The sequence below is a fragment of the Hyla sarda genome, chromosome 1 (genome assembly GCF_029499605.1).
Source record: "Hyla sarda isolate aHylSar1 chromosome 1, aHylSar1.hap1, whole genome shotgun sequence".
In the NCBI taxonomy this organism is placed as follows: Eukaryota; Metazoa; Chordata; class Amphibia; order Anura; family Hylidae; genus Hyla; species Hyla sarda.
Window position 1 is genome coordinate 147,408,395 of NC_079189.1, and position 14,043 is coordinate 147,422,437.

General features: G+C 41.2%; 1 protein-coding gene across 4 annotated transcripts in view; it reads right to left on the bottom strand.

Annotated features, from left to right (window-relative positions):
• The window catches only part of ARHGAP10 (Rho GTPase activating protein 10), a 280,920-nt gene that overhangs the window by 201,232 nt on the left and 65,645 nt on the right, over nt 1-14,043 (bottom strand). For all 4 annotated transcript variants that reach the window (XM_056562829.1, XM_056562830.1, XM_056562831.1 and 1 more), the window contains exons 2-3: nt 2,500-2,595; nt 2,354-2,415 (exon numbers count right to left, since the gene is read on the bottom strand). In XM_056562829.1, the coding sequence (XP_056418804.1) occupies nt 2,354-2,415; nt 2,500-2,595 (158 nt within the window). The remainder of the gene's footprint in view (nt 1-2,353; nt 2,416-2,499; nt 2,596-14,043) is intronic.

Here is a 14,043-nt window from a genome sequence, read left to right on the forward strand (position 1 = left end):
TATACCTATATCATTTACCTTAGCATACCCCCACTATACCTATATCATTTACCTCAGCATACCCCCACTATACCCGTACCATTTACCTTAGCATACCCCCACTATACCCGTACCATTTACCTTAGCATACCCCCACTATACCTATACCATTTACCTTAGCATACCCCCACTATACCTATACCATTTACCTTAGCATACCCCCACTATACCCATACCATTTACCTTAGCATACCACCACTATACCTATACCATTTACCTTAGCATACCCCCACTATACCTATACCATTTAGCTTAGCATACCCCCACTATAACTATACCATTTACCTTAGCATACCACCACTATACCTATACCATTTACCTTAGCATACCCCCACTATACCTATACCATTTACCTTAGCATACCCCCACTATACCCATACCATTTACCTTAGCATACCCCCACTATAACTATACCATTTACCTTAGCATACCCCCACTATACCTATACCATTTACCTTAGCATACCCCCACTATACCTATACCATTTACCTTAGCATACCCCCACTATAACTATACCATTTACCTTAGCATACCCCCACTATACCTATACCATTTACCTTAGCATACCCCCACTATACCTATACCATTTACCTTAGCATACCCCCACTATACCTATACCATTTACCTTAGCATACCCCCACTATAACTATACCATTTACCTTAGCATACCCCCACTATACCTATACCATTTACCTTAGCATACCCCCACTATACCTATACCATTTACCTTAGCATACCCCCACTATACCTATACCATTTATCTTAGCATACCACCCCTATACCTATACTATTTACCTTAGCATACCCCCCCTATACCTATACCATTTACCTTAGCATACCCCCACTATAACTATACCATTTACCTTAGCATACCACCACTATACCCATGCCATTTACCTTAGCATACCACCACTATACCCATGCCATTTACCTTAGCATACCACCACTATACCCATGCCATTTACCTTAGCATACCACCACTATACCTATACCATTTACCTTAGCATACCCCCACTATACCTATACCATTTACCTTAGCATACCACCCCTATACCTATACCATTTACCTTAGCATACCACCACTATACCCATGCCATTTACCTTAGCATACCCCCACTATACCCATGCCATTTACCTTAGCATACCACCCCTATACTATATCGGACAATCATATGGTTACATTTTCTAAGCAGAAAACTGCAGTTTCCACGAAAGTCAAACTGTAATTTGAAACTTGTACCGAGCCGATCTCTTATAACACATCTATGGTCAGAATTCATTTGCTTGTCCTGGCAAAATGTGTGCCTCAGTTCAAGTGGGCTTTCAGCTACCTATTTCCACACCTGGATCCACATGGTCTGAGGTTTTGTTTCAGATTTCCAATTTGCGACATTTAACTTGAAGATGCAGTTAATGAATTAATGACCATGGCATATTCAGTCCTACAATAGACACCTATGCACGTTGGTTTTAGAAACTCTATGTTAAAAGCCACAGAGAAGTCACTATTAAAGGGGGACTCCACTGGCCAGTGTTGGGAACATTAGTTCCGAACGCTGTGTGCGCGATGCGGGGGTCGGCCCCACTCCCCTCATGACATCAGGTCATGCCCCCTCAATGCAAGTATATGGGAGGGGCATGGCAGCCTCCCATAGACTTGCATTGAGGGGGCATGGTCTGATGTCACAAGGGGAGTGTGGCCGACCCCCGCATCGCGCACACAGCGTTCAGAACTAATTTTCCCAATGCTGGCCAGTGGAGTCCCCCTTTAAACGCGCTGAGACTTCGCGTGCGACAAATATAGACCAACAAAAATTGTCTAAATGGATTAATAAATTCCTCCCAATACGTATTCACTTACATTAATGGATTTTGGCATCAATTGTAACAAATTCTCTGTTCAGTCATTTAAATTTATCTCAACATTAAAAATATAATAAAATGGCCATCATCATCAAAACAAAAGGTAACAAAATGGATGTATATGTTACTACTTATTGCTCTACATAAAAGATTTGTATTCTATGGTGGTAGCTTATCATGGGATATCCTCAATATAAAGGTATATACCCATAGTTAATGTATCCTCTGACATGTCTTGTCGCTGAGAATTTCCTTCCTTTATAAAACAATAGCATCCTTTCTAAAGAAAATTACAGAGACATGTAAGCTTCTTTTGACTGGACACTTATTTTCGCTTCTGACTAAACAGGAAGACTATATTAATAAGTCATGTCGTTCTGGTAACACAAGAACTACTTTAATATTAGTCACCAAGTAAAAGTTAACCTCTTTAAAAAGACAAGAAACTCACCATTATCTCCCTCTGCTCTTCAAGATTTCGTAAAAAATGTGAAAACTCCTGTAAAGATGCATCTGGAACACAAAATTGGTCGAAGTCAACATCTAAACAAATAACTGCAGAGACATATGCCAGCAGAGGACGTATTCTCAACATACCAATACATCTCTCGTCATCAGTCTCCGCATCGCCAATGAACTCAAACTTGAAATCCCTTAGTGAATGGGCAAACTTCCTCTGAGCAGAGGACAGACCTGAAAACCAAGAAAAATTATGTTACAAGAAGCATACACCGACCAATCAATAGTATGATATACTGGCCCCGATTTACTAAAATTGTCTTATTCTTAGGCAGTGCAAATTTAGACGAATATCACAGTGTCTCATATCTGAAGATTGTCTAGCCTAAGTTTAGAGCAACTATAATCTGCCCCATTTTAAACCAGAATTCTGCACGAAAATATTGGTGCATTTTTTAGCACATTTAGGACACACTTATTTTAACCAAGGGTCTGTCTCCTTGATCAGATCCAATAGAAAGGCGCCTACAAAGTATCTAAACCTCATAATAAATAGGGTGCAAGTCATGCAGGACAGTTTTTTTTGGGCATAAACTTCATAATTCTGGAACATTTGCAATAATACTTCTAAATCTAAGTTACAAAAATTTTTCATGGTGGTAAATTTGTAAATTTTAGGGGCTATAATAAGCACTTTGAGTAAATATTTCCCAACAAATATAATCTTCAGTAAAGGGGAACTGAATAGTGATATTGTGGAGGCCAGATTTTCAGAAGTGTGCCTATAAACTAGTGGTCTACTCGACTTTGCAATGAGATTGCCATAGTACCATTGTCAACTACACCTATTCTCACTTTGAGTATACTATACCACATAGGAAATTGCTATATATGTCTTTATGGAATGAAGTACACTTCATTTGAACAAAACATAACATTAAGGGGGTACTCGCGTGGAAAACTATTATTTTTAAATCAACTGGTGCCAAAAAGTTACAGATTTGTACTTATCACTACTTATCAGCTGCTGTATGCTACAGAGGAAGTTTTATAGTTATTTTATAGTTATTTTATAGTTATTTTCTGTCTGACCACAGTGCTCTCTGCTGACACCTCTGTCCTTGTCAGGAACTGTCCAGAGCAGGAACAAATTCCCATAGCAAACCTCTCCTGCTCTGGACAGTTCCTGACACAGACAGAGGTGGCAGCAGAGAGCACTGTGGTCAAACAGAAAAGAACAACTCAACTTCCTCTGTAGTATACAGGAAGGATTAAGATTTTTATACAGAAGTAATTTACAAATCTATTTAAAGGACAACTGTAGCAGAATTACACTTATCACCTATCCACAGGATAGGGGATAAGTGTTTGATCGCGGGGGGGTCTGACCGCTGGGACCCCCTCGATCTCCCTAACCGGGCGCAGGCATTAGCGCCCATGGTGACGTAGCGTCGACCTAGAGGTCAATGGTGACGCCCCGTCTCCTCCTCATCCCCATACAGTTCTATGGGGGATGCGGGGAGGCACGAATGCTGCCTCCCCACTTCTCCCATAGAGATGTATGGAGGAGGCGTGCCGGCCGCAACGTCATGCTGCGGCTGGCACGCCCCCTGCACGGGACAGCCGCGGCCCTGTACAGGAGATCGCCGGGGGCCCCAGCGTTCGGACCCCCGCGATCAAACACTTATCCCCTATCTTGAGGATAGGGGATAAGTGTTTGTACCGCTGCAGATGTCCTTTAACTTTCTGGCATCAATTGATTAGAAAAAAATTGTTTTCCACCAGAGCACCCCTTTAAGACCTTTACAAAACAAGCAGAATAAGGTATAGTAAGAGAGGTTATTAAATCAGGTTAAAATTTTCCAATTTCTGAAACACAAGGCCAAAATGAAAAACACTGGAGCGGGCAGAAAGTAAATTTACTGCCCAAGGGGACTACAACCCCTGCTGTCTCTATTCTGTAAGTGAAAATGCAACGTAAAACCAATCGCATAAGTCCTACTTCTCATACCAGACATCACTTCTGACAGTTCATGAAGCAGTCGAGATCTCCTTTCAAGTAAGCAACAAATTTACAACCTCCTAAATTACATCAAGCTATATATAAGCACACAGACCAGAGTGGCGTTCTTTAAATAAAGTCACACTTCTAAATATTCTGAAAACCTTTAAAAAGCCACAAGAAAACGAGGTTTACAAGCCAATTTAATCCCCAAAATAAAAACTTTCATATATCCTGTAAAGCGGCCAATGGCAGAAGTAGAAAGCAACAGCTGTAGTGCCAAAGGTTACATTGATATAGCACAAAGAGGTTCGTGGAGGAATTCTACTTGGAGAAAACACATTTCCTGGGTGTGGCATTAAAGAAGAACACCAACTAAATCCATGAATTCTGAACTGTTTTAAAAAAAAACATCTAAAATATTTTAAAACCTTTTTATTTGCAATATCAGGGGACTGTGATGGGTGCGAAATGAGTTTTTGTGAATCTCTTTTTTGGACATTTGAGCCAGAGTTTATTTATAATAAAGTGGAATTTGCACAGTTTATCCCCTTCCACAAGTGGTTTATGGACAATATATCATTAGTGTGGGGTGGTCGGGAAGAGATTTTAAGTGTTTTTATTCAGAAAAGAGAGGAGATAACTTTTTGGGGATTTGGATATCTTTATTGATAAGTATTGGATTAAAAGCAAGACCGATATGGATATTTGGATTTTAGCAGTAATGACTTGAAATAATAGAAAGTAAGCATCCCATTCAGTCAACTACTGAGGATTAGGGGAAACTGTTTAAAGGGGTACACCACCCCTAGACATCTTATACCCTATCCAAAAGGATAGGAGATAAGATGTTTGATCGCGCGGGTCCTGCCGCATCCCATTCAGTCAACTACTGAGGATTGGGGGAAACTGTTTAAAGGGGTACACCACCCCTAGACATCTTATACCCTATCCAAAAGGATAGGAGATAAGATGTTTGATCGCGCGGGTCCTGCCGCTGGGACTCCCCATGATCTCTCTGCAGCAGAACGCGGTCTGCGGCAACGGAGGCTCGTGACGTCACGCCGCGACCCCTCAATTCAATCCATCATGCCCCTTCCCATAGACTTGCACTGAGAGGGCGTGACGTCACAAGGGGGTGTGGCTGCGACGCAAGGGCCATACCGCTAGTCATCAGGCACAGAACGAAGTTCGGTCCGTGCACTGGATGACTATGGTAGCACAGCAGACATTGCGGGAGGGTCCCAGTGGCAGGATCCCCATGATCAGACATCTTATCCCCTATCCTTTGGATAGGGTATAAGATGTCTAGGGGAAGAGTACCCCTTTAAGAGATAGTGGCCCTCATTTACTAAGCTAAAACTGACTAGTTTTTGTTGGGTTATTTTGATGCATAGTGTCTGAGACATGTCTGTGCCAGTCTGCAACAGTGTGGGTCAGGAAAATCCGACAAACCCGACATTGCATTACGAAAAGCCAAAAAAGGGGTGTGGCCTGCCACAAAGGAGTGTGGTTTTACAACCCGACCTATTTAACTATTTAATTCACAGAAAATCATGTGAATAAATGGCTGGAAATTTCCACAAAGAAAAAGCTGGTCAGAAAATGATCCTAACTTTTAAATCCCCATAGTAAATAGAGAGGAATCCTGCAAGTGGGAAACAACATGTTACACTAGTAAAAACCCGACACTTAGTAAACGAGGGTCAGTGACTTTACAGAAAAAGCAAGTATAGTAACAAAAAAATAAGAATTTCCCAAGACAGGCGGAGCAGAGAAAAAAAACATACCCTAGACCAGTGTTTCCCAACCAGGGTGCATCCAGCTGTTGCAAAACTGCAACTCCCAGCATGCCCGGACAGCCTTTGCTGCGTAAGCTACGTGCGGAATTCCGCATGAAAATTCTGCCATGTGAACATAGATCTTATTAGACGTGCAGGAGAGCACTAGAAAATAAGCGGCACTCACCACGTCCAAGCTAGCGACAACTTCTTTATTTCTTAAACGTGCAGTACAACATATAGGTGCAGGGAGGCAGGAGCGCCGGAGAATCCGGCAGACGGGTCACAGCTGTATCATGCTTCCGCACTTCGTCAGACCATCTCGTCCACTGAGAGCTCACCAGGTTAGGCTCCACCCGTGGGCGGTCATTTCTGTGTTACAAAAAAGTGCAAGTGCAAAAATACAAAAACGTATAAAAAAAACATTTAAAACCAGAAACTAGCCAGGATTCACAATACTGTGGCAAAAACAGGGTTAAAGAAATATACTTAAATCAAGTTTATCGTTCAAGCCGAGGTCCCCTTGTGCGTTCGTGCGCATTATCCACCGGGCCTCAGCTTGAACCAGCAACTTGCGTCTGTCAGAACAGTCTATGCTGTCAATTCTCTCAATTCCAAAGAATTTTAGTGATTTTGGGTCCCCTGCATGCATATTAATTACATGATCGATCACTCTTGGTGATCCCTTTCTTGACTTGATGGAATACAAATGTTCCCGAAATCTGTGGTGCATCGGCCTGGTAGTGCTGCCGACATAAAATCGGCCACAATCGCACACCAGGCCATACACCACAAACTTCGTCTTGCAACAGAACAGATTCCTGCATTTAATCTCCACACCTCCAATTGTTATAACTTTACTACAAATCAAAGAGGGACACCATTTGCACGCTCCACATTTGTAATTACCCTTCGGGCTGCTAGATTTTAACCAATTCGGGTTATTTTTGCTAGAGGTTATTCAAGTTGGGTAGGACTAGTTTTGAACGTAAAACTGAGATTCATGTCATTAACAATGTTAAGGAACTGGATGAAGTTTTCAAAATCATCTGTGGTACTGGACCACATAAAGATATCGTCCACAAAGTGGACGTATCCTTTTATGTGGCATAGAAAAGGATTTATTTCCGAGAAGACTAATGTCTTCTCAAAACATGCTACAAACAGATTGGCGAGAGTGCAGGCTACCGGAGTGCCCATGGCCACTCCGCCAATCTGTTTGTACCATGCATCTTCAAACAAAAAAGTATTATTCTCCAAACGAAAAGTACAGCATCACAAATAAAATCAATACACTGACTGCTTTTACTTGATTTAGTCAGTAATTTCTTGATCCACTGTACACTAAAATTCTGAGGGATATTTGTGTATAGGGATTTAATGTCGATGGAGGCTAGAATACATACTTTTTGCCAACTCATGTTATTAAGGACAGAAAGAAACTCGTTGGTATCTTTAACTAGAGCAGGAACGTCCTCGAGAAGGGGTCTTAATAGGTAATCAACATATTTCGACAAGGGCTCGGTAATGGACCCCACCCCGGACACTATTGGGCGCCCGGGGGGGAGGGCCCCCCAAGTCCTTGTGAACTTTCGGTAAAAAGTACCAACACGGGTACCGTTGGGATTCTCCCCCTTTGATGAAGCAGAGGACACGGAACAACAGTGTCTGTGTGACCTCACCGAGTTATTGGGGGCCAAACTTAACTCGAATACAGGGCAAGGTAGGACCACCCCCCCATTTAGTGGTGGGGTACCATCAAATTTTTGTCCTCCTATACCTCCTGGTAGCAATTTAGACCTGTTCCAAATGAAAGTTATAGAAGAGCCGAGAGCTTTAAAATACCCCACAGATATTTCCCCCCTTAATAAAAATAAACAATAAGCGCTTTCTTGGTTGCGCTCCCTAAAGGGAATCGTATTCAAGAAGGCTGATAAGGGGGGAAATATTGTTTTAATGACCGAAGAGTACTATATTAAAGAATCGTTACGTCAGTTAGGGGACATTAAAAATGATGAAAAACTTCCCTCTAACCCTATCCCTAAAATCTCTTCTAAACTCCAATCTTTACTTAGAAAGAAAGCTGTAGACAACAGAGTTCTTTCCAAGAAAACAGCAGAGAAATTAATTCCCCTCCCCCTAGGTACCCGTGCTGGTACTTTTACCGAAAGTTCACAAGGACTTGGGGGGGGGGGGGGGCCGGGCGCTCAATAGTGTCCGGGGTGGGGTCCATTACCGAGCCCTTGTCGAAATATGTAGATTACCTATTAAGACCCCTTCTCGAGGACGTTCCTGCTCTAGTTAAAGATACCAACGAGTTTCTTTCTGTCCTTAATAATATGAGTTGGCAAAAAGGATGTATTCTAGCCTCCATCGACATTGAATCCCTATACACAAATATCCCTCAGAATTCGAGTGTACAGTGGATAAAGAAATTACTGACTAAATCAAGTAAAAGCAGTGAGTGTATTGGTTTTATTTGTGACACTTTACTTTTCGTTGTGGAGAATAATACTTTTTTGTTTGATGATGCATGGTACAAACAGATTGGCGGAGTGGCCATGGGCACTCCGGTAGCCTGCACTCTCGCCAATCTGTTTGTAGCATGTTTTGAGAAGACATTCGTCTTCTCGGAAATAAATCCTTTTCTATGCCACATAAAAGGATACGTCCACTTTGTTATGTGGTCCAGTACCACAGATTATTTTGAAAACTTCATCCAGTTCCTCAACATTGTTAATGACATGAATCTCAGTTTTACGTTCAAAACTAGTCCTACCCAACTTGAATTCTTAGATGTGTTGGTTACCCTAAATGATGAGGGTTTATCCACATCTGGATTCAGAAAAATAACAGCAGGAAACGCATTATTACACTACTCTAGTTATCATCCAGATCACACAAAATCAGCTATTCCTTATGGGCAGCTACTTAGACTAAAAAGGATTAACAGTTCTGAAGAAAGTTTCAAAATTCAAGCCCAATAATTACTCGCTGGGTTGGAGGACAGGGGGTACCCTAAACCGGTTTTGGATAAGGCTTTAAAAAGGGCATCAAGCCAAAATAGGAACACGCTGCTACATGGGTCTGGATCGAGAAGAGAGAGGACGGATCGCTTCTCCTTCTCTTTCAAATTCAGCTCAATGAGTGCAGCAATAAGAAAGGCCATATCCAAACACTGGTACTTGATTCAAAAGGACTCTGTCCTTTCCAACTTCAGGGAGGAAATGCCCTTAGTCACATTTAAACAGGCAAAAAATATAGGAGACGTCCTTACTAAAAGAAAATTTTCCTCTAGCAAAAATAACCCGAATTGGTTAAAATCTAGCAGCCCGAAGGGTAATTACAAATGTGGAGCGTGCAAATGGTGTCCCTCTTTGATTTGTAGTAAAGTTATAACAATTGGAGGTGTGGAGATTAAATGCAGGAATCTGTTCTGTTGCAAGACGAAGTTTGTGGTGTATGGCCTGGTGTGCGATTGTGGCCGATTTTATGTCGGCAGCACTAGCAGGCCGATGCACCACAGATTTCGGGAACATTTGTATTCCATTAAGTCAAGAAAGGGATCACCAAGAGTGATCGATCATGTAATTAATATGCATGCAGGGGACCCAAAATCACTAAAATTCTTTGGAATTGAGAGAATTGACAGCATAGACTGTTCTGACAGACTCAAGTTGCTGGTTCAAGCTGAGGCCCGGTGGATAATGCGCACGAACGCACAAGGGGACCTCGGCTTGAACGATAAACTTGATTTAAGTATATTTCTTTAACCCTGTTTTTGCCACAGTATTGTGAATCCTGGCTAGTTTCTGGTTTTAAATGCTTTTATACGTTTTTGTATTTTTGCACTTGCACTTTTTTGTAACGCAGAAATGACCGCCCACGGGTGGAGCTTACCTGGTGAGCTCTCAGTGGATGAGATGGTCTGACGACGTGCGGAAGCATGATACAGCTGTGACCCGTCTGCCGGATTCTCCGGTGCTCCTGTCTCCCTGCACCTATATGTTGTACTGCACGTTTAAGAAATAAAGAAGTTGTCGCTAGCTTGGACGTGGTGAGTGCCGCTTATTTTCTAATGCTCTCCTGCACGTTTGATGTTTGACTCTGTCCTGGCTGAGCACCTCACTGGCAGCGACACATACACACATCTGTTTCATCAAGAGCGATTCACAGGCTATACGGCTGGCTGTGCCGAACGCTGTTTCTCACTACAAGCATAGATCTTATTAGCATGCACAGATTTAACATAAAAGGTAGTACTGCAAACAATAGTGTGCCACAGGATTATTCTCAGGGCCAAAGTAGTAATTATAAAAAAGGTTTTAAAAAAGGTTATCCTATAGAACACATTCTTAGATTATTGTCTCGCTTCAGGCAGTTGGTAAAAAGAAAAAGGTTTTAGACATTTAGGCTTAAACCAGGACCAGGCTTTATCAATTGAGTGCAGATCACACAGATCAATGTGGTTCTATGGAACCACATTGATCTGTATGAGGAATCAAATGATTCCTCCTAAAATGCCCCTAAGGGGACAAAGTGTAAAAGAAAAAAAAAAGAAAAATAAAGTTTAAAAACACACACATTAACCCCTTTATTAAAAGTTTTAATCACCCCCCTTTTCTCAAATACCATATTAAAAATAAGCACATGTGGTATCGCCGCGTGTGTAAAAAATATATTGTTAATTAAACCACATGGTCAATGACGTACGCGTAAAAAAATTCCAAAGTCCAAAATAGCATATTTTTGGTAACTTTTTATACCATAAAAAATGTATTAAAAGAGATCAAAAAGTCAGATCAACACAAAAATGGTACTAATAAAAACTTCAGATAACGGCGCAAAATATAAGCCCTCATAAGCCCCATACGCAAAAAAAAAAATTTAAGGTATAGTGGTCAGAAGAGGACAATTTTAAATGTATTGATATTTGTGCATGTAGTTATGACTTTTTCCAGAAGCACAACAAAATCAAACCTATATAAGTAGGGTATCAATTTAATTGTATGGACCTACAGAATAAAGATAAAGTGTCATATTTACCGAAGAATGTACTGCATAGAAACGGAAGCCCTGAAAATTTACAAAATGGCATTATTTCTTAAATTTTATCGTACAATGAATTTTTTTTCCGTTTCGCTGTCGATTTTTGGGTGAAATGACTAATGTCATCACAAAGTAGAATTGGTGGCGCAAAAAAAAAAAACCCTAATATGGTTTTTTAGGTGCCAAATTGAAAAAGTTATGAGTTTTAAAAGATAAGGAGGAAAAAACTAAAGTGCAAAAACAGAAAAACGCTTGGTCTTAGTCTGCATTTGCGAGATCAGAGAGGCGGAGAAGGAGGTACGGTAACAGGATACAAGGGTGGGACAGATAGGTGAAAGAGGCATGTACTGCTCTGGTAGTCTTGGAGACAGGGAGGGAAGGGCAGGCAGGGAGAGCTGACCAATCCAAGCAGGCTTTGTATACAACAACCAGCCAATCACTGGTAAGGTACCATACATTGCGGTAGAGGGGTAGTGTTCTACGGCGAGTATAACCCAATCTCTATATTTTAACTGTAAAAGTTGGGGGGTCGTCTTATACACCCAGTCGTCTTATACGCCGGAAAACACGGTAGCTCTGTTTTCTTTTTATTATTCCTGGATAACCTCTATAAATGCCTAAAACCCAATGGCCTAAACGAGACAATAAAAAGTGTAGTGAATTAGGTATGTAATATGATCTCTCTAATACTGTACTTTAAAAACAAAGCTCCGCACTATTCCAACAAAAAAGTGAGAATTGCAACATTTAGGCTATGTTCACACACTGTATTTTAAGACTTTTTTAAGCCTCAAAAATAGGGCTTATTTTACAGGCACAAGGAGCAGTCTCAAACTCAGACTTCTATCTGCCACTTGGAATGTTGTTCTTTTTTAGTTGTTTTTGCATCTGGTCCATATAGTTCAGCAATTTTATAACAATTTTTTCAGCTTCAGCAAAGGGTAATTTGTAAATGATTCGTCTTTTGGGCCTAATTCAAAAACTTGTCATTTTGATACAGAACTGTCCAAAAATAAGTCCCTTGTACTTAATTCTACAGCTCTCCACATACGGACATAAAATTAAAACCAAATTACTTGGTCACCCTGGAGACCATGTGACTTATGACATTTCATCTCTGGCCACATGGAATGATTGGGAAAGGTCAGAGACAACAGTAACATTTCCTAGTGTGACTCTTACCCTCTTAGGTGTACCTTTAGGAATTACATATAAAGATGTTTCTTTTAAATGTCTCATGTATTCCAGATTAGTTTTAAGGGGAGCCTAAAGTACAATACGACGCAACCGATTTCTCAAACATGATACACTGATCTGGTGCATTCTCAGACTGTCTAGTCAAGGTTAATACTAAGAATTAGTCAGTTGTAACAAATCTGGCCCATTGTGTGCTCCAGTGGCCAGCATAAAAAGTGGAACATTTTAAGATATAAATCTCTCTCTCTTAGGGCCCTATTTGATGGCACTTATTTACACAATGTTCGATCAGTTGCGTGGCCCTTTCATCCTCAGCCAGCGGATCATCAGCCCTATTAAACAGAGCGATATCAGCCCGTTTGGCCAATAATATCCCTGTGTAATAGAGCCCCTAGTCACATAAAAAGGCTGTAAATATTAATTTATAATAATAACCGATTTGAAAGAAAACATTTTATCACTTTCATTCTTCCTGAACTACAAGTCATTGAGGTAGTTCACATTGGCTTCTGGGCAAAGTGGGCAGTTTTACACAGTTTACATAGCTTCCATAGATGTTAATGGGAGTTGCATGAACAGCATAGCACTGTGAGTTAGGCTGTTTTATGTAACCCAGAGTTACCTCGCGGTGCGATGCCGTATATGAAACTTCCCTTAACATTTAGGAGTTCGGAAATAGGTTTAAAAACAGCCCGCTTGAATGTTTCCAGAACCCCGGCCACTACAACAGGCCAGGCCGGATGGAGTGATTCAGCCTGTCTTGTTATAAAGACAGGTAGGGGTCCCAGAGGTGTTCCTGTATCAAACATTGACTTATCTTGTGGACATGCCATAAATGTGTATGATAGGAATACCCCTTTACAGGAGAGGGACATAGATGGTAATGCTAACATAATAGTGTGCAGACATCTTCCTCCACAATTGCACACTTAGAGGGAGATTTATCATTCTTTTCAAACGTATGGCTTTTATATGACAATTTTTTTTAACTTAATTTTGTTTACATGCAACCTATTTTCAAGTAGTCACATGACCTTGATAAATAAATGGCATGTAAGCAAAACCCAGGAAACCCGCTTACAAAAGCACTTTTTTTTAAGAAGAAAAGTTTTTCCTTATGTTAATAGCCGAAGTTCTTTATCTACCCTTTACTACCAGTAGCGTTGCTAGAGAGGGAGGGGGGGGGGGGGGCGTACCGCATCAGGTGACATCCTGACTGTCCTGGCTGGCACTTACTTGACTAGCGCCGCATGTAACTAACTAATAGTTTATCTACACAGGGTTCCTCCAGCTGTTTCAATACTACAACTCCCAGCATGCCCTGACAGCAAATAGATGTCAGGGCAAGCTGGGAGTTGTAGTGATGAAACAGCTGGAGGCACCCTGTGTAGATGAACTAAGGGCGGAAGTCCCCCCCCAGCAGGCATCAGTGACGTGGTGCCTGCTGGGGAAGTCTGCCTGGTAGTGAGCACACTGCCAGGCAGACAAAAGGCATTTTTAATATAGTAAAAATTAAAATTAAAAGCAGGGAGGGGGTTAGGGATAGATTGGCAATAGGCAGGGACAGAAAGAAAAAAAAGGATGGTGGGAGCTACCCTTAAACATTAATGTAGTAGCTTTGTTTCATGATGCAGAACAAGAACAGTTGTTAAA